At 39.7% G+C, this 25,870-nt stretch overlaps 1 protein-coding gene across 13 annotated transcripts in view; it reads right to left on the bottom strand.

Annotated features, from left to right (window-relative positions):
* LOC124797888 (voltage-dependent L-type calcium channel subunit beta-1) overlaps positions 1-25,870 on the bottom strand; it is a 739,772-nt gene that overhangs the window by 20,221 nt on the left and 693,681 nt on the right. For 6 of the 13 annotated variants that reach the window (XM_047260987.1, XM_047260990.1, XM_047260993.1 and 3 more), the window contains one exon: positions 25,742-25,789. The exons of 3 other annotated variants lie outside the window; for them this stretch is intronic. In XM_047260987.1, coding sequence (XP_047116943.1) covers positions 25,742-25,789 — 48 coding nt within the window. Of the gene's footprint in view, positions 1-23,967; positions 24,056-25,741; positions 25,790-25,870 lie in introns of all 13 variants that reach the window. 4 more of the 13 variants (XR_007016897.1, XR_007016896.1, XR_007016894.1 and 1 more) reach the window with 3 other exon arrangements.

Raw genomic sequence — 25,870 nt, 5'->3', positions numbered from 1 at the left:
CAAAACTAAAAATTAAATGGCCTTCACCACATTGCTTCAAAGGATAAAAGTAAAATGTGGGTGACAGCCTGCGCATCATTTGCTGAAACAGCTAATAAATCAGATGGCAAATCCAAGATGGAATGTAAATTAGTAAAAAATGGGCATTCCAGCAGTTAGTGGCGGACTGTTAAAATTTGGGCACAATGTGTACAAAGAGGTGGGGCAGCACCATTGAGCAAATGATGATGGCTAAAAAGGCAGTGCCCAATACACAGCCGAATTAAAATAATCTCCTCCCAGCGGGAGGGCTGAGAAGAGGTCGTCCGAGGTGCCGGGAGAGGCTTAATAAGTCGAAGCTTATTGCCGCCAAGGGAAGACTATTGGCGGTGCCAAAGGGTCACTACCTCCTGACAGATGGAAACGCAGGGATCACTGGAGGGAATAGAGGTATTCGCAGGCTGAGGTAAGAAGACTGCAGCCTCGGCAGCAGTGTCAGCAGCCTCGATTCCTGGCACACTGACACGAACAGGGACCCACAGAAACATGACATTGACTCCACCAAGAATGAGCAAGTGACAGTTTTCCTGGACCCGCTGCACTAAGGGTTGAGCAGTGTACAGCGCACAGAGACTTTGGAGAGCTCTGAGTGAGTCTGAGCACAGGAGACAGTCAGGAAGGCCGTGTCGCCAGATGTACTTCGCAGCCTGATAGAAGGTGAAAAGCTCGGCTGTAAATACTGAGGAGTGGGGCAGAAGCTGATATCGAAAGACACGGGTGCCAACGACTAATGCACACCTGACCCCTCAGTCAGTCTGAGAGCCATCAGTGTATACAAAGGTACTATCGCTAAGTTCCACGTGAAGGTTGTGAAACTGGAGGCAATAGACTGAGGCTGGAGTAGTGACCTTAGAAAGCAAATGAAGGCCAAGGTTAACACGGACTGCTTCACGAAGCCAAGGTGGTGAAGGGTTCACACCCACGGGAAAATTAAGCCATCGTAGCAAGTGGCGAAAGCGGATACCAGGAGGTAACAGGGAAGAGGGACAAGCCCCATACTGCCTATCTAAGGAATCATCAAAGACGGAGGGATAGGAAGGGTGGCCACGCACGGCAGACAAACAGCACGCATACCTGTTGAGGAGGAAGTCACAGCGGTAGGACAGTGGTAGTTCAGCAGCTTCAGCACACAGACTAACAACCGAGCTGGTGTAAAAGGCATCCGTGGCCAAACGGATGCCACGATGATGGATAGTGTTGAGATGGTGTAAAAGGGATGGGCGTGCAGATGCTTAAACAAAGCACCCATAGTCAAGTTTCGAACGGACAAGGGACCGGTACAAATAGAGGAGGGTGGTTCGATTGGCACCCCAAGAAGTACCATTGAGGACACGCAGGACATTGAGGGAGTGTGTACAGTGGGCTGCCAGGTAAGAGGCATGGGAGGACCAAGAGAGTTTTCTATCAAGCATGAGACCCAGGAATTTTGTAGTGTCAAAGAATGGAAGGGCAACAGGCCCAAGATGTAGAGGTGGTGGGAGAAACTACCTGCACCACCAGAAATGCATACAGACGGTTTTGTCATTGAAAAAGCGAAAACCATTGGCGATGCTCCGGGAGTGAGGCCGATCGAGACAGTGCTGAAGACGCCGCTCAATGAGACAGGCCCGTGGAGAACTGCAACAGATGGCAAAATCGTCGACACTTAGGGAGCCGGAGACGCCCGGTGGGAGACAGGCCACGATAGGGTTAATGGTGATAGCAAAGAGGATGACTGACAGTATGCAACCTTGAGGCACACCATTTTCCTGAATAAAGGTGTCCGACAAAGCAGAACCCACATGCACCTTAAAAACTTGGTCTCGTACAAATGCCTGAAGAAAACAAGGCACGCACCCACGGAAGCCACACGTGTAAAGAGTAAGGAGGATACCAGTTCTCCAGCAGGTGTCGTAGGCCTTCTCCAAATCGAAAAACGTGGCCACAGTCTGGGATTTCTGCAGAAAACCATTCATGACATGGGTGGACAAAGTAACAAGATTGTCAACTGCAAAATGCCATGCTCGAAATCCACACTGTGCATTCGTGAGTAAATGGCAAAATTCGAGCCACCACACCAGCCCATCATGAATCGTACATTCCATCACCTTGCAAATGCAGCTGGTAAGAGAGATGGGGCGGTAGCTAGAAGGAAGGTTTATCTCCTTACTGGGCTTAGATGTGGGTATGACTGTGGCTTCACGCCAGCGTCCAGGAAATGTGTCCTCAGCCTAGATGCGATTGTATGTGTTGAGCAGAAAGTGCTTGCTCACAAGAGAGAAGTGCTGCAACACAACATCTGGACCTGGGGTGGAGGACCGGGATGAACTGAGAGCTCCCTCATAGTGAAGGCGGCATTGCAGCACTCACGATTCGGAGAAGAGAAGGGTATCGCCCGAGCCTCCTCCACTCGTTTCCTATGGATAAAGGCAGGGTGATAGTGGGAAGAGCACAAAACTTCCGCAAAATGGCGGCCCAAGGTGTTGGAGATAGCAACAGGATCCACAATGACATCGGCACCTACTGTCAGGCCGGAAATTGAGGAATGGGTCTTAGTTCCAGAGAGCCGTCGGAGGTTGCCTCACAGAACAGAGGAAGGTGTGGAACTGTTAAAAGAACTGGTGAACGAAATCCAACTAGCACTTTTGCTATTCTGAAGAACTCTATGACACTTTGCATGCATCTGTTTATAATGGATGCAGATTTCCAGCATAAGGTGGTGGCTAAAAATACAGAGAGCACGTCTCCGTGCACGAATTGCATCGCGGCATGCCTCAGTCCACCGAGGGGGCTGGGACATGACATGGTAAAGAGGAAGTGTGAGGAATGGAACATTCTGCAGCAGTAAGGATAAGGTTTGTGAGATAATCCGCCTGGTTATCACAGCTGAGGAAATCTTGTTCTGCGAAGGTCGCTAGGGAAGAGTAAAGCTGCCAGTCCGTGTTAGTAAGCTGCCATTTGGACATGTAGGGGGATGGGGTAGGAGTCAGCAGACTGAGAGCACACGGGAAAATGTCACTCAAGTAGGCATCGGAAAGAATGGACCACTCAAGATGATGAGCAAGCTGGGCAGTGCAAAAGGATAGGTCCAAATGGGAATAGGTGTGTGAGGAGTAAGAAAAAAATGTGGGTGCACCTGTGTGAAGGCAGAAGCGGTTAAGTTGGTTAAGAATGTTGGCCAAGAGGGCACCTCTCTGACAGATCCTGGGAGAACCGCAAAGGGCATGATGCACATTATAGTCACCAAGTATCAAAAACGGTGGAGGTAGCTGCCCAATAAGATGAAGGAAGTCAGCCTTGGTGACACTGAAGGACGGAGGTACATAAATGGTACAGAGGGAGAAAATTCAGGTGGGGAAGGAAGAGGCGAACGGCAACAGCTTGAAGACGGGCAGTCAGGGAGATGGGTTGACTATGAAGGTCATACCGTATAAGCAGCATGACGCCCCCATGAGATGGGATGCTGACCTCAGAGGGAAGGTCAAAAAGAATCGGTAAGTAATGTGTAAGCGCAAAGTGGTCTTGAGGGTGCAATTTCGTTTCCTGAAGACAAAGTACAAGGGGATGCTGTGATGTTAGAAGCAGCCATAAATCCTCTTTGTGAGACCGAAGCCCACGAACATTCCATTGGAGGACAGTCATGAGCAGGAAGAGATATAGGGGCATCAACTCAGTGTCCACTGAGGGACAGCCAGTGGAGAGTCGCTACTACAGGCCATAGAAGCAGGAGGATCCTGCTTCATGGCTTCCACACAAGTATCGGTGTGCTTGTGCAGTCGGTCGATAGAGTCCACCACCAAAAAACGGTTGGTGGAGTGCACCGGCAAGACAGAGTCCGGCCAGGCTCAGCAACCACATGGTGACACTGCCAAGCAGGATCTTTGAGTTGGTCAAGGGGTAGACTGTTTGTCTTTAACAGACTCCTTCAAGTCCTTCTGCTTAGAGGAACACTTGGGTGTTGTTTGGCTGGAGGGATGGAGGAAGTCTTCTTGGGAGTACTCCTTCTGGCCTTTCCTGCCTGCCGGTTGTGTAGTGGGTAGCTTCTCTCCTTGAGGCGAGAGTTTGACAGGTTGTTGCACAGGGGTACGGGGGAGGGGGGGGGGGGGCAGCGATGTTACCTTAACACTGGGTGACTTCACAACTTCACAACCTCAGAGCCAAATCTGAGATCACATGTCTGCGTAGCCATGCCCTTCATAGAGTGAGGGGTAACAAGAACTGAACTATAAGTGCCAGACGGGAGAACACAGGGTTTGCGAATTGCTGCTAACTTGCGAGCTACTGGGTTAGGCACTTTTTCCTTTACCCGAATCTCTTGAAGAGCCTGCTCATCTAGATACACGGGACAATCCCAGGAGGAGGCAGCATGGCTGCCATTGCATTTGATACAGCGGGGAGAAGGAGGCGGAGATTCACCCTTGTGTGCATCCCTGCAACAGGTTACGCGCTTTGGACCAGTTGTCAACAAGACATTCTAGTGTGACTGAACCGATGACACTGGTAACAGCACATCGGATTCGGAATGTATGGCCAGACTATGATGATTTCGTAGCCTGCTTTAATCTTGGGCAGCAGCACCACCCTATCAAAGGTGAGGAAAAGAGTGCGGATGGGCACCCAGGAGGAATCGACCTTTTTCATGAAACGATGAACGGAAATGACATCCTGATCAGAGAGGTAAGATTGTATTTCAGCCTAGGTTAAACCATCAAGCAGCCTGGTGTAAATTACACCAACGGAAGAATTCGAAGTTCTATGTGTCTCGACACAAACGGGGTAGCCGTGGAGAAGCGAGGCAGCAAGTAGTTGTTGTGGTTGAGCATCAGAAGCCATCTCCAAAAGCAAAGTGCCATTCCGTAATCGAGAGCAGGATTTAACAGGGCCAGCAATGGCATCAACATCTTTCTGAATAATAAACAGATTGATCGTGGCGAAGGACTGACCGTTTTCAGTATGTGATACCACAAGGAACCACGGTGCAGTGGCAAGGGTCTCTAAATCAGTAGCCTCATTATGTTTTCATTTTGTCGACGTTGATGGAGAGAATGAGTGACTCATCATGAGGAAATCCCCCATGATTGCCAGTGTCTCCGATGGTTCGCTCCTTCCAACTAGGGGTCCATTACGCAAGGAGGGGCACCTGTCTTAAGTGATTGTTCACACCTCAGGTCATACCTCCCGAACACATGACGAAGGGACTAATGGGCAATCTGGGAAGGTTACAGCTCAGGCAGTCACTGCTCGCTGGGTCTGGCCTGTACCGAGGGGTATGTGCAAATCCTACCTGTCTACCCGGGGTTGGGAATTACACGCTACCCAGTCACTTTTTACACATCATATGCGTGGGCCGGCCTTCAGGAGCACACAAGGAGGAAGAAGAAAAAAAGAGGATCCTCAAACGCCGAAGCGGAGGAACGAGAGGAGAAGGGAAACAAAGAAAGGAAAAAGGAGCCAAAAAGAAGGTTGAGACTGTTCACAGGTCAGCAACAGAATGCAGAACATTCCCAATAATAACCCAGACATGTTTCCCAAGGGAGGGGAAAAAGAATAGCAAGAGGCTAGACAAGCAGCACGGAAGGGAAAAAGTGCTGCAAAGTTTGGGGCCCCATGGTATCTAAGCACGAACTTGCCAAAGAGTGGCAAGCCCCCTGGCGGAGGGAGGGGAGGGGGACAAAGTCTACTCCTGCTTTCCCAACCTTTTTCAGTTTCCCCAAACATTGGCATAACTACTTCTCACTCAAGTAGCTCCTCTATTGGCAATCATGAGGCTGAAAGTGTCCTGTTCCAGTCTCCTCCCCCTCCCCCTTCCCAAAAAAAGAACTGGCAGTAACAGACATTAAATGCAAGTCCCCTGCATAGCCATCAGACATGCTGACTGTTTAGCTACTGAGGGGGACTGTCTGTTATGACAAGAAGCAATTTACTGCAGACCTAAAGAAGTCTTTTTCTTCTCTCATTCTTATTATCGGACCCATACTCTCCTGTAACTCAATGTTCTCAATATTCCTTACCCCACTACAGTGTTCCAGTCACCAATGGTTATTAGACTTTCATCTTCTCTTACGTATGAATTACATGTTCAGAGCCCTGATATACTCACTCACTCTCTTCAGCCACTGCTTGTGACGACGCGTATCATGAACTTCTAATTACTTAATTAATTGATTCACTCATTCTCACACCATGTTCTGTAAGTATCATTAGGAAGAAGAGCATTCAGATATAGAGAAATAAGTCAGCAGGCAGAGGCAGCCACTGCTGGCCAAAGTATATTAATAATAGATTAGGACTAGTGCAAATCTGTTCACAAAGATTATCATGGGAATTGACTCTAGATTACTTTATCTCTGTGTTTCAATAGTAGATGAAAAAATTCAAAATTTACATTCATGGACAAAAGGTGCTCCAAATTCCTAAATAAGAAGAAATAACCAAGAAAAATTTTCTGTCAATATTTGATGCAGCACTGTTATATATCCAGTGAAACTGTGTATCCACACAGGCACTCACAGGAGTCATCCAGAAAGCCTTGCAGCAAATATGTTGCCAAAGTGTATTGACAATGGCTTGTCTCCATTTAGCAATATATGTGCATCACAGCACAACTAGCTATCATGACTGGCTGCCACTAGGGCCTGCTCTAGGACTGGGCAAACTGAACATTTGTCCAGGGTACAAAAATTTAAGGGTACCATATTGACTGCAACTATGAAAAAAATTTTGCTGTTTTAAATACTCCATAATAGAAAAATATTAGAGCATGCAAGTATAAAATATAATTTGTAGTCATGTGAGTGGTTTACATCATGTCAGCTATCTGCACTTTCATTATTATGTTGGCAGCCCTGGCGCAGACTGCACGCGCTTTGATATTGAGCTCATGAAGATAAGTAGTTAATTCTATAATAACTGTCAATTAATTTAATATTACATTGTAAGGACATTAAGTAGAGTCTGTTTCATTTTATTTATTGAAGGTTTCACTCATTTCAAAGTATTTCTTGGGGGAAAAAAAAAAAAAGCATAACCTAAGGACAGGTTTCCGCGTACTTCCGACGTAAGTTTACATACAAATTTAAGACATTTGCTTAAGTATAGTATTTATTGAGGAATTTAGGTTGTCTTCATTACACATATATTTAGTAGTGCCATATCTACTTGGGAAATTAAAGGTTCTATCTTTTATTTCATTTCAAAACGTGTAAAGTGCATAATCGTGCATATGCGATCTTATGCCTAATTTTTTTGGGTATACAAGTTTTGATTTTTAACAGTTAGTTTAAGTGCATTACATTATTATGTTAATAGTATACATGTTTATTCGTGTTCTGCATAAATTCAGTGACTCTTGAGATCTGTAGTTAATAGAATATTACTGTAATTTCCTAGATAAATTTTGTTAAAATATTGTAAACAACTTTGAGTGAGAAGTGTTTGAGTTGATGTAGGAAAGTTAGTTCTGGGGTTCTGTGCAGCTGTTGTGACAGATGGTTACATTGGGGGGAAAATAATGTTAGTATATTGCATCAGAATATCAGGGGATTAAATAACAAGGTAAATTAGCTTCTTGTTTGTTTAGGAGATTTAGAAACTGAAGATGGAATAGATGTACTATGCCTCTATGAACATCATATAGACACAGGTATGGAATGGTAAATGTAGGTGAATATAAGCTTCCAGCACATGTAACTAGACACACTATGGAGAAAGGAGGAGTTGCCATATATGTTAAAATCTGTCATGGTGTGAAAAATTTGGAAACTAAATAGTGGTATTTTTATAATTGTATCCTTATATAGGTATCCATTGGGAAATTTTCAACTATTTTTGAAAAACTGAGATTCTTTGTCGTGCTATCTGTCAGACAGAGGGAAGCAAATTATTGCTTGTGGGCATTTCAATGTAGATTTCCTCCTGAAAGAGTTCAACAGAAAGCTTGACCTTGAAGTATTGCTTGGTTCTTTCAATTTGATGTCAGTTATTGATTTTCCTACTCGTGTGGTACAGGAAAGCAGCACACTGGTAGATAATGTTTTTATAGACCAAAATAAATTTATTCAAATTTATTCAAATAAAAACTTTTCCTGTTAAAGAATGGTCTGTCTGATCACGATACACAACTAGTTACGGTACATGATATAGCTTCCTACAGTAATGCAAAATAGTCCTCCAAACTAGTGCATTCAATTAACAATTTAACAATTGCAACTGGGATCAGTGTACAGGGAACTTGATACTAATTTAAAATTTAACCTATTTCATGGTACCTTTGTGAGTATATTTGGAAACAGTTTCCCTAAGAAAAAAGTGAAATGTAATTGTAAGAAACCATCTAAAAAGCCATGGCTTACTAAAAGGATAAAAATATCTCATAAACAGAAAAGAGAATAACAGTGGAGCGCTTAGCTACAACACTGTTCTGGGTTAAATCTGACTTTGGCACAGAAAGGGATGAATTATGCTTCCACAAAAATCCCTGGTTATTTAGTCTGACAGATAGCCAACCAACATTTAAAAGCAAATTAAAAGAATTTCTGAATGACAACTCCTACCCAATAGATGAAGTTTTAGATATGAAATAGTAACTGTAAAAAATAAAAAAAATATTAACAATAATATTTCAGGTTGGGGGCCAGTCCTACAAGAGAGTGCAAGAATTCAAATACCTAGGGGCACTTTTCACTGAGAACTTGTCATGCGAAGCAGAGATCAATGCCAGAATACCAGCAGGAAACCGATCTTACCACAGCCTAGCACAACTGCTTCGGTCCAGATATCTCTCCAGACAGTTCAAGATTTGACTGTATAAAACCCTGATCCAGCCTGTTGTTCTATATGGCTGTGAGACATAGAGTATCCAGAAACAGGACTTCCATAAGCTCCTTGTTTTTGAGAGAAAAGTGCTTTGGAGGATCTTCGGTCCGGTTCTGGATGCAGATACAGGGGAATGGAGGATCAGATACAACCAAGAGCTTGAGGAACTATACCAGCAGCCCAACACAGCAGGAACTGTCAAAGCCAAACGAATGCAGTGGGCCGGCCATGTGGCCCAGAGGGAGGATCACAGATGGCCTCGGAAGCTCCTGGATTTCGCACCTACAGCAAAGAGACCGCCAGGGAGACCCAAGAAGCGTTGGAGGGATGGACTCCATGTAGATTTAAACCAAGTGTCAATAGATGTGAACAGATGGCAGATAGCAGCAATGGACAGAATACAGTGGAGGAGGAAACTTGAAGACGCGTGCAGTCCACTGGACCTGATCACATAGTAGTAGTAGTAGTAGTAGTAGTAGTAGTAGTAGTATTTTGTGTAAAGAAAACTTATGTTAAAGTGACACATTCCACATCATTATGAAATGTTGTATTCATGACCTACAGAACAAGTATTAATGTATGTATGTACACATCTTGCTGCATTAGCAGGTGACGGCCATGTGCCATTCACAGTACAGAATCCTTAGAGCACGAGTTCTTTTTACACTTGCCTGATTTTCTTAAATGTAAGTACATTTGTAATTAAGACTTTTTTTGACAGATACTACTTTATTGTATGTTGATTATTGATTTGAAACAATGAAAGTGTTTTTAAATAAAATAAATATTTATTTTATATAAAAAGGTTGTTTACTGAATCGAGAAAATATTATATCAAATTTAAATGTAACTCCGCCAAAGCCGGTCCCAAGCCCGGTTGAAAAAGGAGGAGGGGGAGGAGTAACAACCTCGTTAAAAAACCTTGGTTCACCTGGCCCGGGTGATAGTACCTCGTAAGGGTCCCTTGCCAGGGTAACGGTGAAGACCTCAACGGCAGTGAAGGCGGAGATGAAGATCATCGGAACGGCGGAACTGGCGGAAGAGGTGAAGATTAACCAACGGTCCAGAAGGCGGAAGAAGACACTATATGTCCCAACGGCTTTTGGAGCGGAAGAGTTATCTTCAATCAGCAGCGTCTGTACTTCAGAGAAGCGGCTGCGAAAGGCGTCTGTACTCCAGAGGAGCGGCCTGAATTAACTTCTTAGTGTAGCGAACTAAGTCTTAGTGGAAGGAGGTGTATACCTCTGGAAACAACAGCTTTAACCAAGTATCAGAAATGGAAGGTGCAATGAGAAAGTTTCCTCCCCGTGGTGGTAATACCGCCGAAGCTGGGCATTCGGATCCGGGGGCCCAGCATCATTGCGCAACAGACCAGTCGGAGGGTCCTAGGATCCCTAACGCTAAACATAGGAACAGACATCAAACGTTCATAGGAACACTGAACGTGAACTCAATGCTGAGAACAGGTAAACAAAAAGAACTGACAAAACTAATGGATGAACACAAACTAAAAGTTCTGGCTATACAAGAAACAAGATACCCAGATGAGGATACAGTACAGGCAGACCAGTACAGGATTTATAAAGGGAAACCAGCACAGATAGTAAAGAATACAAAAGGTCTTCGGGTATATGGCACAGCATTTGTGATACATAACTCATTTTCTACTAAGGTACTAGAATTTAAATCTAAATCACCAAGAATATCATTGATAACATTCAGAAATAAAAATAAAAAGTACACACTTATAAATGCCCATGCACCAATAAATAAAGACAACCAACAAAATCCAGAGAAAGTGCAGACATTTTGGGAGGAACTGGAAGAAACAATAGGGAAGATCCCTGAGCAACACACTACAATTCTGTTAGGAGACTTTAATGCACAAATTGGAAGAAACGAATTATCAAAAAGCACAGGGAGGTTTACAGCACACACTAAAACTAACATGAATGGCCAGAGATTAGTAGAGTTTTGTGAGAAATTCAAATTGAACATTATGACAACTAAATTCCAGAAGAATCCCAAAAAACAAACAACATGGAAATCACCGAACAAATTACTTGGCGAGTTCCAGATTGATCACGTGGCAATAAGTTATGATAATTCAAGGGACATTCAAGATGTACAGGTGGTGAAAGGGGCCAACTTTGATTCTGACCATTATCTGACCAAAATTAAGATGAAATTAACACCAGAAAGAAGTCACAAGAGTGACGAAACAAAAATAGCCAAATACAGAGTACAGGACTTAATGCTCAATCAGCAAGTCTTAGACGACTACAAGGAAAAGACAGATAAAATCAAAAGTCACAAATGGGAAGAAATTGCAACCTCAATATGAGACGCAGCAGAACAAACAATTTTACTAACCAAAAAGAAAAAGCATCCCTGGTGGAATGAGGTCTGTGAGAAAGCACTACAGAAAAGAGCCAGAACTTGGGAGAAATACAACTCAATCAAAAGGCCAACTGACTGGGAGCAGTTCAAAACGCAAAGACGTGAAACGACGAAAATCATTAAAAGTGAACGAAGGAAATATGACACACAACAAATACAGAAAATACAAGATGAATTTTCTAAGAATAATACACGCAATTTCTTTCAAACATTCAGAACTACAATAACAAGATATAAACCACCGACACTCTGCTTCAAAGATGAAAAAGGAAATCTGATCACCAGCGTGGAACAAAATTGCCAACACCTAGCGAACTACTTTGAAACGCTGCTAAGCTGCAAAAGACCTGATGAAACCTTGACATTTGAGAAGCCTGAGAATAAGCTACCAGACTCTGAACCACCTAATAAAGAAGAAATTAAAGAGATCTTGAAAGGATTGAAAAACAATAAAGCATCTGGTAAAGATTCGTTAGTCGCGGAACTACTGTAATACGCAGGAGAAAACTTAATAAATAATTTCGAGGCGCTGTTTGAAGAGATTTGGAATACAGAGAAGATTCCGGAGGAATGGAAGACAGCATTGATTCATCCGTTACATAAGAAGGGTGCCAAGACAAATGCAAATAACTATAGAGGTATCTCATTGTTATCAGTGGCCTATAAGATCCTATCCAAGGCACTACAAAACAGGATTGAAAATCAGGTAGAGAAAGAACTGGGTGAATATCAGGCTGGGTTTAGAAAAGGAAGATCATGCAGTGAACAGATATTCAGTCTACTCTCCATAATACAACTTCGCGCACGCACATCGAAAAATCTAGTAATTACATTCATAGACTTCAAAAAAGCATATGATTCTATTGATAGACCAACTCTGATTAACACATTAGAAGAATTTGGGATTGATGATAAAAGCAGAAGTCTAATCCAGGAAACCCTTACGGGAACAAAATCGCAAGTGAAGTTTTTGGGTAGATTGTCACAGCCGTTTGTAATTGGAACAGGTGTTAGACAAGGGGATGGGCTCTCCCCGCTGTTGTTTAACATTGTCCTTGAAAAAGTGGTCAGGGAATGGAGAAAGAAGATGGCAGAAGCTGGAGTGAAAAATGGGATAACGTTAGGAAGAAATAAAACAAAAATTGAATGTCTGGCATTTGCTGATGACATGGCAATATTGGCAGATGACATCGAAACAGCAAAGATTCAGATAGAAATGCTGCATGAGATCGCTGAGAAGACAGGTCTACAAATATCGTATGAAAAGACAGAACTGATGATACAGGACAAAACAGACCCAACACAGACATTGCAAACTAAATATGGAATAATTAAGAGAGTTCATAAATTTAAGTATCTAGGGGAATGGATTACACCGACAGGGTTACCAAATGTTTCACTACAGGAAAGAGCAATAAAGATGGAAACGGCATACCAGCTATGCCGAAATGTATACAATAAAAAGTCGATCTCCATCAATGCCAAGCTCAGGCACTACAATGCGGTAATAAAACCAGAAAGTTTGTATGCGATTGAATGCATCCCACTGAACAGAAAACGTCTGTTGGAGAAATTGGAAATAAAAGAGAGAAAAATACTGAGAAAGATCTTAGGACCTAAAAAGGATGGACAGGATTATAAATTGCGATCCAATAAAGAGTTATACGAGAAAATTGAAAAACTGACAACATCCTTTAAAAAGAGAAGACTGAGTTTCTATGGGCATGTCAAAAGAATGGCACCAGAAAGAACAGCAAAGAAAATCCTGGAATACATGGAAAGCAGAAAGACACAAATTAACTGGCTGAAAGAAGTAAAAGAAGACATTGCAGAAATGAACATTATACCAGAGACAGTTTACAACAGAATGGAATATAGGAATGCCATCAACAAAATACAGGGATTCAAAGACCGAACGCAATCAAAGAAGACGGGAACAACCTGGTCGCAAGAACGTAAAGAAGCCCACTCAGAAAAAATGAAGAAGTACTGGGAAGAACGCAAGAAAAAGCACAAGAAATGACTGATGCTTAGCGTAGTCCAAAGTTGACTGTAACGAATAATAATAATAATAATAAATTTAAATGTATTCTATAGACACTACTATTCAAATTTTTATTTTATGAAAATATTTTTTTGAATCAATACTATACTTATATAACTGAACTGAATGAAATCTCAAAAACAAGAATTGTAAAACTTCCATTCATGACTATGATTTGCTGAAATATTTGTTAGTATAAAATACATACATGATAATACTAGATTTTATTTTTGCAGGATATCAAAAATATTGTATGTGGGCATAAATATTTTTTATGTTGACTGACAGAATACAATTCCGAGTTTATGTTAATTACAGTTTTAAAGCTAAAAAAAAGCTATAACAAGAACAAATCTTTACTTTTTAAATATTTTTTTATAGTTTATGTTGTTTAATTTTCCAGAACATCTAGCAGCCAAAGAAAATTGTTTGGTTTCCAGTACACACACACACACACACACACACACACACACACAAAAAGGCTGGAAAAGCTAGCTGAAAGGCAACACAAGCTGACATGTTAAAAATTATATCCAGAGTTGTACCAAAACAAATGACAACTTTGAGAGCCCAACGTTACATATAGTTATAAAAGAAAATATGGAATCATCAAAGGATGATAATGACAAACAAATGTGTGAAATTTCTAAATCAGTTGGAACTAATGACACTTTGACTCTATCACCACCAGATGAAAGTACCGAAAAAACTGACTCCAATGTGACACCCACAGAAAATGTTCTATAAACTTTGAGAAGAGATCTGGCATTGTGGACAAGAATTTTGTGAGATGCTGAAATATATTTTTTTAGTAACACAAGGTCCACTTAAACCATTATACAATTACAAATTGCTTCCAATGACAATGGTCGAGCGATGGAGAGCAAGTTTTAAGAGAAAGCTAGGGTACTCTCTTTTGCAAAACTGCATTTACTGTTCCTGTTGCAAAATTTTCAGCTGAGTGGTTAGTTCTCTTTCAAAGGATGGTTTTAAAAGTTGGAAGCACCTTGGTGAAACTTTAAAAGAACACAAAATTTTCAAAAATCTTATTCAGCCCCAAAAACCATGGTTAGAAATCTAGAAATGAACAAAGGTTAAACTGTTTAAAACTATAGATGCAGCTACTCAAAGAATTATTAATGCTGAAACAAATCATTGGAACGAGGTGCTTCTGAGAATCATAGCAATTACTAAAATGTTTGGTAAAAGCGATCTGGCTTCTCAGGGTGCAAGCAAGAAAGTGTTCGAGTATAAAAATAGTAATTTCTTACAAATAGTTGAAAAATGTTTTAGGGATGATCAAAAAGTTTCCATACGATTGTGTTGCTGCAGCGTATATGCAATGTAGTGCAACTCCAATGTGGGTACATGAGCATCAAACTGTACGTAAGTGATTAGAGGAGCATTCATGTCTTTCAAACATACATGTTGTAAATGTGAGCTATGGTGATGTTATTAGCAAATGCGTCCAGACAGGACAATTGAGCTGTTATTTTTTTTCTTGGCTGCTGAAAGATGAACACTGGTAGACATCCACTGGAGAATAAAGAATGTGTATGGGGCAGCATGCCTGTCAGAAACCATTGTTTTGGAGTGGTGCATGACAAGGGGTGCTGCTGCTTCATGATAAAGCATGTCCCTATACTGCAAACATCATACTGCAGAAGTTATACCAACTCAAATGGAAGACTGTTGTGCATCCACCCTATAGTCCTGATGTGTCCCCATGCAATTATCATACCTTTGCTCCCTTAAAAAAGGCTCTGAAGTGTCAGTGAATTCTGTCAGTCAAGGATGTGCAACAGGTAATTACATAATTCTTCATGCAGCAGAATGTGGTATTTTACCAAATGGACATCTTCAGCCTTTTACATTGGTAGGGTACATTGCCTCAGTGTACATGGAAGTTTTGCCTTATTAACATAATGATTCCGGACTGTATCGCCTTCAAACAGAAACTTTTTGAGTGCCTTTTATACAAAACAAGATATCAGATTGACTGCATCAAAGTGTAAAGTGACAATTATTGATGAAATTAAAAAACAAAATATTTTTCCATAATTTTAGACTGTACTCCTGACAGTAATAAGGTAGAGCAGGTGACCCTTGTAATCAGATATGTTCCTGTCAATAAATTTGACACTGGCATTGAAATGAAAATTAATTGGAGCTTTTTAGGCTTCTTACTGGTTAGAAGGTCAACAGGGAAACAAAGGTCTGATATTACAATAGTAAAACTTGATGATTTGTGTTTACATTTGCCGAATATCAGAAGGCAGTAACACAACAATGGGTTGTGCTAAAGCAAAAGCGCAATCCAGAACCACACAATGTAATTCACAAGCATTCTATGTTTTGTGTAGTACCCACTCTCTCAATCTTGTTGTTAATGGTATGGCAAAAGCATCCTTGGAAGTAGTAATTCCAACAACATTGTCCACTTAAAAAAAAAAAAAATTTTTTTGGCATCTATTTTGCAATGGGCAGTGCTTTTAAAATGTGTTCAAGATTTAGCCTTGAAAACACTGATTGATACTAGATGGGAGAGTAGCACAGAGATATTTCAATTGGGAGATGTATGTGACACCTTGCTAAACATTTACAGAAACTGAGAAGTTGCTTATTTAACAAGAGAGGATGACTTGTATCAAGAAATTTAAACTTGTGTGTTCATCAGTTATTTTGCATGAAACACTGAAATCCATTAACCCAATAAGCAATTTGATGCAAACAAAAGATTTTGATCTAGCCTCTGCACTTGATCTTTTACGAATCTGGAAAACATTACTTATCAATCTTTGGTCGGATTTGTCCTTCTGAGGCAAAACAAGTGCTGTATCACTGTAATAGTTACAGAGGCGAGCGAGAGTGCTGGGGCGTACCCCATTTCATCACTACCATTGCCAAGTCACCATACCACACCTGTGCTCAACATACAAGGGATTGACCATAATCTAAGAGTGTAATTAAAAATTAAAATAACTTTTCCAAACTTCATCATCAGTGTATGATTCAGTATATTAATGTTAACATTATAAGGCCTCAAAATGATCAAATGAATAAGTTACACAAAATATACAAACGTAAGAAAAAAGTGTCACAAAATAATAAAACTAGAAAGCTAAAAATTGGTCATAAAATGCAAAAGTGTGTCACAATTGAAATTTACAAGACTCATCTTGATCAGAGCAATATTTTGGTCAATTATTATGAAAACTTGAAGGTGTTTAACATTAGACTACGAAAGATAAAAATTTGTATGCTATCTCAGTTACATATAAAAACATTATGTGTGTAACACCAGTCAGGTACCTCTATTAGTTTTCAAGTTATTTACTAAAAAACCAATTGCTTACCTACTATTACTTTACTATTGCTTTAAGAATGTTGTTAATGATATCAATAACAGTAACAAGAGGCAAAAGGAGTTTCTCTAAGTTAAAATCAATTAAGAATATTTTACGTTCAATTACTACACAAAATTGCCTTAATGGTTTGGCCATTTGGCAACTGAGCACGATTTTGTTGATCAAGTAAACTGAAAAGAAAGAGAAAAAGTTTTTTTGTAATTTTGGTATAGCCAATGTTACCTTCTTTTATTTTCAAAATAATGGTATTTAAAAATGTAAAAAAATTATATGGTTATCAGTTTGTGGTTAGGTTCATATATTTCTTAATTTCCACTGTTTTTACTGCTTCATAATCAATGTTATTTTATTTTATATATTTCTTTCCAAATATATTCTTTTACTAAATTTAAACAAAAGATTTGATTTTTACTGAAAATAAAAAAAATTATTACTTTCAAACAATGGAAACTTTACGTTGGTATATCAACAACATTAGGAAAAGTTGCAGACAGGCACAATAAAAAGCCTGTTACACAATATAGCTTTTGGCCAAAGCCTTTTTCAGCAAAGAAAGCACACAAGCAAGCACGCGTCATGCACACATAGCCACCACCACGACCACCACCACCACCTCTGACCAGAATGTGCCTGTCACGTGAATAGCAATCTGGAGTGGGTCATGTGTTCATGAGGTGTGCTTGCTTGTGCGAATGTGCATGTTTTCTTTGCTGAAGAAGGCTTTGACCAAAACCTATAATGTGTAACACACTTTTCATTGTGCCTGTCTGCAATCAATGGGTCATCTTTACTGTGAGTAGCAATTTGTCCTTTTCCTAATATTATAACTATGTAGCTATGTTGTACACACACACACACACACACACACACACACACACACACACACACACACACACACACAACTTAATTTAAGGCAATTTGTCTTTTTGTCCAGGATGACTTAACTGCTAAAGCAGGCCCTGCAAGCACTAATGCCTTCAAATAAATAATAAGATAGAGGAAACAGACATCTCAAGTGCTTAATACTGCAGTTTTTTGGGCCTTATAAACACTGTAATTTTCAATGTCTGCAAAACATTGCCAGAATTACCATCAAATTTCATGTGTCCAAATCCGTAAGTAGCACTTAAATGCACTTTACAGTTTAATTTCAAAACACTTTCATGTATCTCCAGTTTTTATAACATTCAGCCAGCACAGATGTGTTAATAACTCTCAATGGCTACTTCCACTTCACTTAAGTACATTAGATTGATTATAAATCTGACAGAGACTATTAAAAACTGTGCTGTAGTTCTGTACACTGGAACTCGAAAACATTACATCAGTGAAACAACTTTTTTTTAATAAGCTTTCACTCAATCATAAACTGACATTGTTGTTGTTGTTGTTGTGGTCTTCAGTCCTGAGACTGGTTTGACGCAGCTTTCCGTGCTACTCTATCCTGTGCAAGCTTTTTCATCTCCCAGTACCTACTGCAACCTACATCCTTCTGAATCTGCTTAGTGTATTCATCTCTTTGTCTCCCTCTACGATTTTTACCCTCCACGTTGCCCTCCAATACTAAATTGGTGATCCCTTGATGCCTCAGAACATGTCCTACCAACCGATCCCTTCTTCTGGTCAAGTTGTGCCACAAACTTCTCTTCTCCCCAATCCTATTCAATACTTCATCATTAGTTATGTGATCTACCCATCTAATCTTCAGCATTCTTCTGTAGCACCACATTTCGAAAGCTTCTATTCTCTTCTTGTCCAAACTATTTATCGTCCATGTTTCACTTCCATACATGGCTACACTCCATACGAATACTTTCAGAAATGACTTCCTGACACTTAAATCAATACTGGATGTTAACAAATTTCTCTTCTTCAGAAACGCTTTCCTTGCCATTGCCAGCCTACATTTTATATCCTCTCTACTTCGACCATCATCAGTTATTTTGCTCCCCAAATAGCAAAACTCCTTTACTACTTTAAGTGTCTCATTTCCTAATCTAATTCCCTCAGCATCACCCGAATTAATTAGACTACATTCCATTATCCTTGTTTTACTTTTGTTGATGTTCATCTTATATCCTCCTTTCAAGACACTGTCCATTCCATTCAACTGCTTTTCCAAGTCCTTTGCTGTCTCTGACAGAATTACAATGTCATTGGCGAACCTCAAAGTTTTTATTTCTTCTCCATGAATTTTAATACCTACTCCGAATTTTTCTTTTGTTGCCTTTACTGCTTGCTCAATATACAGATTGAACAACATCGGGGAGAGGCTACAACCCTGTCTTATTCCCTTCCCAACCACTGCTTCCCTTTCATGTCCCTCGACTCTTATAACTGCCATCTGGTTTCTGTACAAATTGTAAATAGCCTTTTGCTCCCTGTATTTTACCCCTGCCACCTTCAGAATTTGAAAGAGAGTATTCCAGTCAACATTGTCAAAAGCTTTCTCTAAGTCTACAAATGCTAGAAATGTAGGTTTGCCTTTCCTTAATCTTTCTTCTAAGATAAGTCGTAAGGTCAGTATTGCCTCACGTGTTCCAATGTTTCTACGGAATCCAAACTGATCTTCCCTGAGATTGGCTTCTACTAGTTTTTCCATTTGTCTGTAAAGAATTCGTGTTAGTATTTTGCAGCTGTGACTTATTAAACTGATAGTTCGGTAATTTTCACATCTGTCAACACCTGCTTTCTTTGGGATTGGAATTATTATATTCTTCTTGAAGTCTGAGGGTATTTCGCCTGTTTCATACATCTTGCTCACCAGATGGTAGAGTTTTGTCAGGACTGGCTCTCCTAAGGCCGTCAGTAGTTCCAATGGAATGTTGTCTACTCCGGGGGGCTTTGTTTCGACTCAGGTCTTTCAGTGCTCTGTCAAACTCTTCACGCAGTATCATATCTCCCATTTCATCTTCATCTACATCCTCTTCCATTTCCATAAAATTGTCCTCAAGTACATCGCCCTTGTATAGACCCTCTATATACTCCTTCCACCTTTTTGCTTTCCCTTCTTTGCTTAGAACTGGGTTGCCATCTGAGCTCTTGATATTCATACAAGTGGTTCTCTTCTCTCCAAAGGTCTCTCTAATTTTCCTGTAGGCAGTATCTATCTTACCCCTAGTGAGGCAGGCCTTTACATCCTTACATTTGTCCTCTAGCCATCCCTGCTTAGCCATTTTGCACTTCCTGTCGATCTCATTTTTGAGACGTTTGTATTCCTTTTTGCCTGCTTCATTTACTGCATTTTTCTATTTTCTCCTTTCATCAAATAATTTCAATATTTCTTCTGTTACCCAAGGATTTCTACTAGCCCTCGTCTTTTTACCTACTTGATCCTCTGCTGCCTTCGCTACTTCATCCCTCAAAGCTACCCATTCTTCTTCTATTGTATTTCTTTCCCCCATTCCTGTCAATTGTTCCCTTATGCTCTCCCTGAAACTCTGTACAACCTCTGGTTCTTTCAGATTATCCAGGTCCCATCTCCTTAAATTCCCACCTTTTTGCAGTTTCTTCAGTTTTAATCTACAGGTCATAACCAATAGATTGTGGGCAGAGTCCACATCTGCCCCTGGAAATGTCTTACAATTTAAAACCTGGTTCCTAAATCTCTGTCTTACCATTATATAATCTATCTGATACCTTTTAGTATCTCCAGGGTTCTTCCATGTATACAACCTTCTTTCATGATTCTTAAACCAAGTGTTAGTTATGATTATATTGTGCTCTGTGCAAAATTCTACCAGGCGGCTTCCTCTTTCATTTCTTAGCCCCAATCCATATTCACCTACTATGTTTCCTTCTCTCCCTTTTCCTACACTCGAATTCCAGTCACCCATGACTATTAAATTTTTGTCTCCCTTCACAATCTGAATAATTTCTTTTATTTCATCATACATTTCTTCAATTTCTTCGTCATCTGCAGAGCCAGTTGGCATATAAACTTGTACTACTGTAGTAGGTGTGGGCTTCGTATCTATCTTGGCCACAATAATGCGTTCACTATGCTGTTTGTAGTAGCTTACCCGCATTCCTATTTTCCCATTCATTATTAAACCTACTCCTGCATTACCCCTATTTGATTTGGTGTTTATAACCCTGTAGTCACCTGACCAGAAGTCTTGTTCCTCCTGCCATCGAACTTCACTAATTCCCACCATATCTAACTTCAACCTATCCATTTCCCTTTTTAAATTTTCTAACCTACCTGCCCGATTAAGGGATCTGACATTCCACACTCCGATCCGTAAAACGCCAGTTTTCTTTCTCCTGATAACGACATCCTCTTGAGTAGTCCCCGCCCGGAGATCCGAATGGGGGACTATTTTACCTCCGGAATATTTTACCCAAGAGGATGCCATCATCATTTAATCATACAGTAAAGCTGCATGCCCTCGGGAAAAATTACGGCTGTAGTTTCCCCTTGCTTTCAGCCATTCGCAGTACCAGCACAGCAAGGCCGTTTTGGTTATTGTTACAAGGCCAGATCAGTCAATCATCCAGACTGTTGCCCTTGCAACTACTGAAAAGGCTGCTGCACCTCTTCAGGAACCACACGTTTGTCTGGCCTCTCAACAGATACCCCTCCATTGTGGTTGCACCTACGGTACGGCTATCTGTATCGCTGAGGCACGCAAGCCTCCCCACCAACGGCACGGTCCATGGTTCATGACATACAACATGGAATTGAAGATCAGATCCATTGCTTTTGAAGCACTCTATTTATTCACACTGTCCCCACCCCTCCCCCCTGCTTGTGCAAATACATATGAAACAATAATACTAGCCACTGAAATGATACTGAAAAATCCTTGGTGGAACATGAATATTGGAAGAAGGAAAGGTAAACTGTTCACTGTATAGCTAAGGTGTTAAGCATCTGACATGCACATACACCTATTTCCTCCATACAAACAGCTTCAGCTTTCTTCCAGTGTTTCAAAATGTACACGATGTGCATCTTTTTATTCCTATCAAATTAAATTATTTATGTGCATTATTTGATTCCTTACAGTATCTTCTGATACTTAGCTCTACTAGTCATATACCGGGCAGTTGCAGCAAGTCATGGAGGTACTGTCAGCAAAACTTGGCAGATTTGCCAATGTGTTAATGGAGAACACATTTGGTTCAAATGGCTCTGAGCACTATGGGACTTAACATCTGTGGTCATCAGTCCCCTAGAACTTAGAACTAATTAAACCTAACTAACCTAAGGACATCACACACACACCCATGCCCGAGGCAGGATTCGAACCTGCGACCGGAGCAGTCACGCGGTTCAGGACTGAGCGCCTAGAACCGCTAGACCACCGCGGCTGGCGAGAACAGATTTACAATGGAAAACAATTATTTCCAATTTTGGCCACTAGGTGCAAATCTGGCAATGTACATGTCCCATTGATGTCTCCATTGCTCATACTGATCAAATTGTGTAAGTGGCAGTTAATAATAAAATAAACATTATTCCTTTTGCACTTGTTTGACCCTTTGGCCCACATCCCATTCTCAATCTGTTACATATGGTAAAATTTCTATATGTCTTTCTTCCATTCACATTGCTAGATTTGTACCTGATGGCCAAAACTGGCACTACCTTTTTTTGCAGCATAAATCAGTTCTGCATTAATGCATTAGAATATCTACCAAGTTCACTGTCATGCAATGTGACACACACGTGGTTATATTTTGGCTGCAGTGGACTTTGGCATCAGTTTGATGCTAGCACTGTTGGCAGGCCCTCATCTCATTTGCTTTAAAGTCAGAGGACGTGTTTTGTTACAGAACACACAAATGTGTTACAAGTTCAACATCACTGCTACTAATACACTCTTGGCACACTTTAGTGTTTGCTGCATGTCCAACATATGTGAAAAACAACTCTGCGAATAACGCATTGTGACTCTTTATGCTTTTCTGTTCTTTGAGATGTATTACAAACAATTAACCAACTGTAAATATTTTGATTTTATCCTGTTTAAGTGAAATAATAAGTATATCACATCTGTAATCTTTTTTGTATGTCTCTACAACAGAACCATATCACACAAGAATGTAACGAAATAATCATAAAGCACACTGTTATTGTCCAAAGCTCTGAACAAAAAGAAGTGAGAATTATTGAGTATCTCTGAAGTATCCAGTATTCTGGACCACAGCAAGACCGCAAGTGGCACAACAATGCAATACCTAAGGCACTGTCATATCTTGCATGCTGCTGCTACTGCTGGAAGATTACAATATCTTTGCCACAGATGCACTTTCATACATAAAATTTTGAAAACTTAGAAAACATAGCAATGATTTGTAGTTTGTGGCCTTTTCTAAATGTGGAGATTTGAATTAGGAATGTTGTACACACTTCTATGACACGTAAATATTAACTCCAACACTTTCTTACTAACTACACCACCATTTCACTGTCAGAATGTCTGGCACATATTAAGAGTTATATGTAGCTTCCTCTATCCATTTGGGATTTCTATATTCTATGAAGACAAATCAAGAAATGCAGAAATAGGAATCCACTAGGTTATTCAATGAACAATTTTCAATATTATGTCATACATTTTCAATTTATAAATCATGTCCTAAACATCACCTATAGTTTCTGAGGAGTTTAGTTTTCAAATAATAACAAAGCTGTTATGAATGGTGGGGTAACATAGCGTTAAATGTAAATTAAACAGAAATCTGAGTACTGGGACAAATTTTTGTTAACATTTCTTTTTTTGTTGCCTCTCCAGATTTCAAATTACACTTAAGTAAATCATATTCTGTTACTTTTGTTATAAAATTTATCAGTTAGGTCTTATATTATTCTTCTACACAATGTTTCACTCTACGTATATTTCAACACTATCTTGAATAAGAAAGATAAAATTAATTTTTGATTTCTTGATAATGATATAAAAAAGCTAAAATGACAAATCTCATTCATGCAATAAGCTTATAGAAAATATGTTAATAAAGCCATGAAACCACACTAGACACAAATGAACGTAACACCAATTACAAAAAATTATCAATAGTACTCCGAAGATAAACAAAGAATAGTGCTAGATATGTGAAATATTTGTAAGATTATGCCACATAACAACACATAAGAAACTCACAGTTCACTGTTAAACAGTTGCAACATGCAAAATATTTGAAGCATTTGATGAAAAATTGCACACAAAAGCATATTTCTGCATTTATTTAAGTAGTCAAATATTTGCAACACATAAATTTGAGTTAACATATCATGTTAATTTGCCTTTGGAGCTTTGCCACATAAGCCTGTGCTCTGTTATTTTCCTTGCTTTTATCATCTGAGACTGTTACCTTCCCTTTTGGTAAATGTGAGACATGATAAAGTGAGCGGTGACCAACAGATGCCACTGCTCTCATCAGTACACACTTCTTCTGGTATCTGTGAAAGTAATTTGTAAACTCTAAGCACAGAACAGTTTCTTCTGTAACAACAATTGTCCAGAAATACTATCATCTGAGGCAACTGACTACCAAAAAATCTACAGAAAGAGGAGGAAAGACTGTCCTTACTTTCATAAAAACAAAAAATAAATGAAGTATGAGACAGTCTTGAAACAAGGTATTGTTTCCAATACACTACATTTTCTTGGAAATAAATACAGTTAAAACAAATAGACTAATATCTCTTTCTTATCACCATTGGGTGTTAGCTAAACAGGTAGCAAAAACAAATAGTACATTTAGCACAATTTCTGATAGATATAGGGTTTTTTGCCAGGCATACAGACAACATGCCTATGTCATGCATTGACTCATGCTGTGGCATATAATTTTACTAGACTGCCTTGATCTAACAATCAGTGTGTAGTCATGGAAGATACTTTTTTACTTGTGAAGTATTAATAATAATAATTATTGTTCCCCAGTAATATCAGATATTCCCCTGATATGATTGAAATACTGTACGTTTTGAGTGTGCTGCCCAGGATGAGTATTCCTTTCTGCACAATATTTTGACAACTGACTTACTCATCCCCATAAAGTGCTGACTTTCAATGTGCTTACTGTCTGGACTTCAACCAGACTCTCATCGTGCCAAGCAGAGACCAGACACTAAGCATATCTGAGAGCACCACTCATGAGACCTGATCAAGATGACGACACCAGCTATTGAAATACTGTGTAGACACATTGAATCAACACCAAGAAATATATTTTCTAACAATTAATTTCATGGTAATTTATATCTTTAGCAACTCTAATATTACTGTCTGTAGTAATTTTCAGTTAGAAAGTATTATGTGAACTTCATATCCAGAAACCAAACATTTTAACAGCACACAAAAATCAGTACCTGCATTCCAAATCTGATCTTTTGCCACTGACATTAGAAGTCTGAGACATGTATTTTTAAAATCTAATCATATTTCCTTAGAAACAAAACATCTTATGACCCAAATAGACTACAATAGATTATCAACGTATGGAAATACTGGATTGTTGCTGTCAAATATATCCAAATAATTATGTCACAATAGCACAATTATCCTGTCCTGTGGGTAATGGGAAATTTTAAGGACAATACAGTCATTAGGAGTAAATTAAAATACAGTTTACGTCTAGTAGTAAGACAGACGTTTCTTTATGCAGTGTTTCCACCATAAAAAAGTTACTGAGTAAAAAAATAATGAATTTGATGGAACTTTAGAATTATAAGTATTCTATTATCAAAGGGTAATTAATATTACTGCTCCAACATACTCAGGCTATTAACAATCTTTAATGCAAGTTGAGGTATTAATGGATGAATTATTCTACATGTACTATTCATTTATTTATTATGATTATGCAAGTTTCTCCTTTTTTTACCACATCAAGTATTTTCATAAATGTAGTTCAAGGTCTTGTGTGTTTTTAGTGTTTTACATGTGTGTGTGTGTGTGTGTGTGTGTGTGTGTGTGTGTGTGTGTGTGTGTGTGTGTGAGAGTGGATGCGTGCGTGTGCGTGCCGCACTATTAGCGATAGTGAATGTCAAGTGTCCACACCACAGATCATGAGCATAACAAAAGTAAAGAAAGTAATAAATATTGACATTCTTCAGCATATACTTTCTCAAATGGGTTACCTTCAGGTGATAACACTCTTGCAGCAAGAAAATGGTATTCTTCAGGATCTGTAATGACAATGAAAATCACAAAAGCTCTGAAAATACATTTAAATTATGTAGATGTGTGTAGTATGGAAGAAACCTGAC

Source organism: Schistocerca piceifrons, chromosome 5 (genome assembly GCF_021461385.2).
Source record: "Schistocerca piceifrons isolate TAMUIC-IGC-003096 chromosome 5, iqSchPice1.1, whole genome shotgun sequence".
Taxonomy (NCBI): Eukaryota; Metazoa; Arthropoda; class Insecta; order Orthoptera; family Acrididae; genus Schistocerca; species Schistocerca piceifrons.
This window is presented reverse-complemented; position numbering and strand designations above follow the sequence as displayed.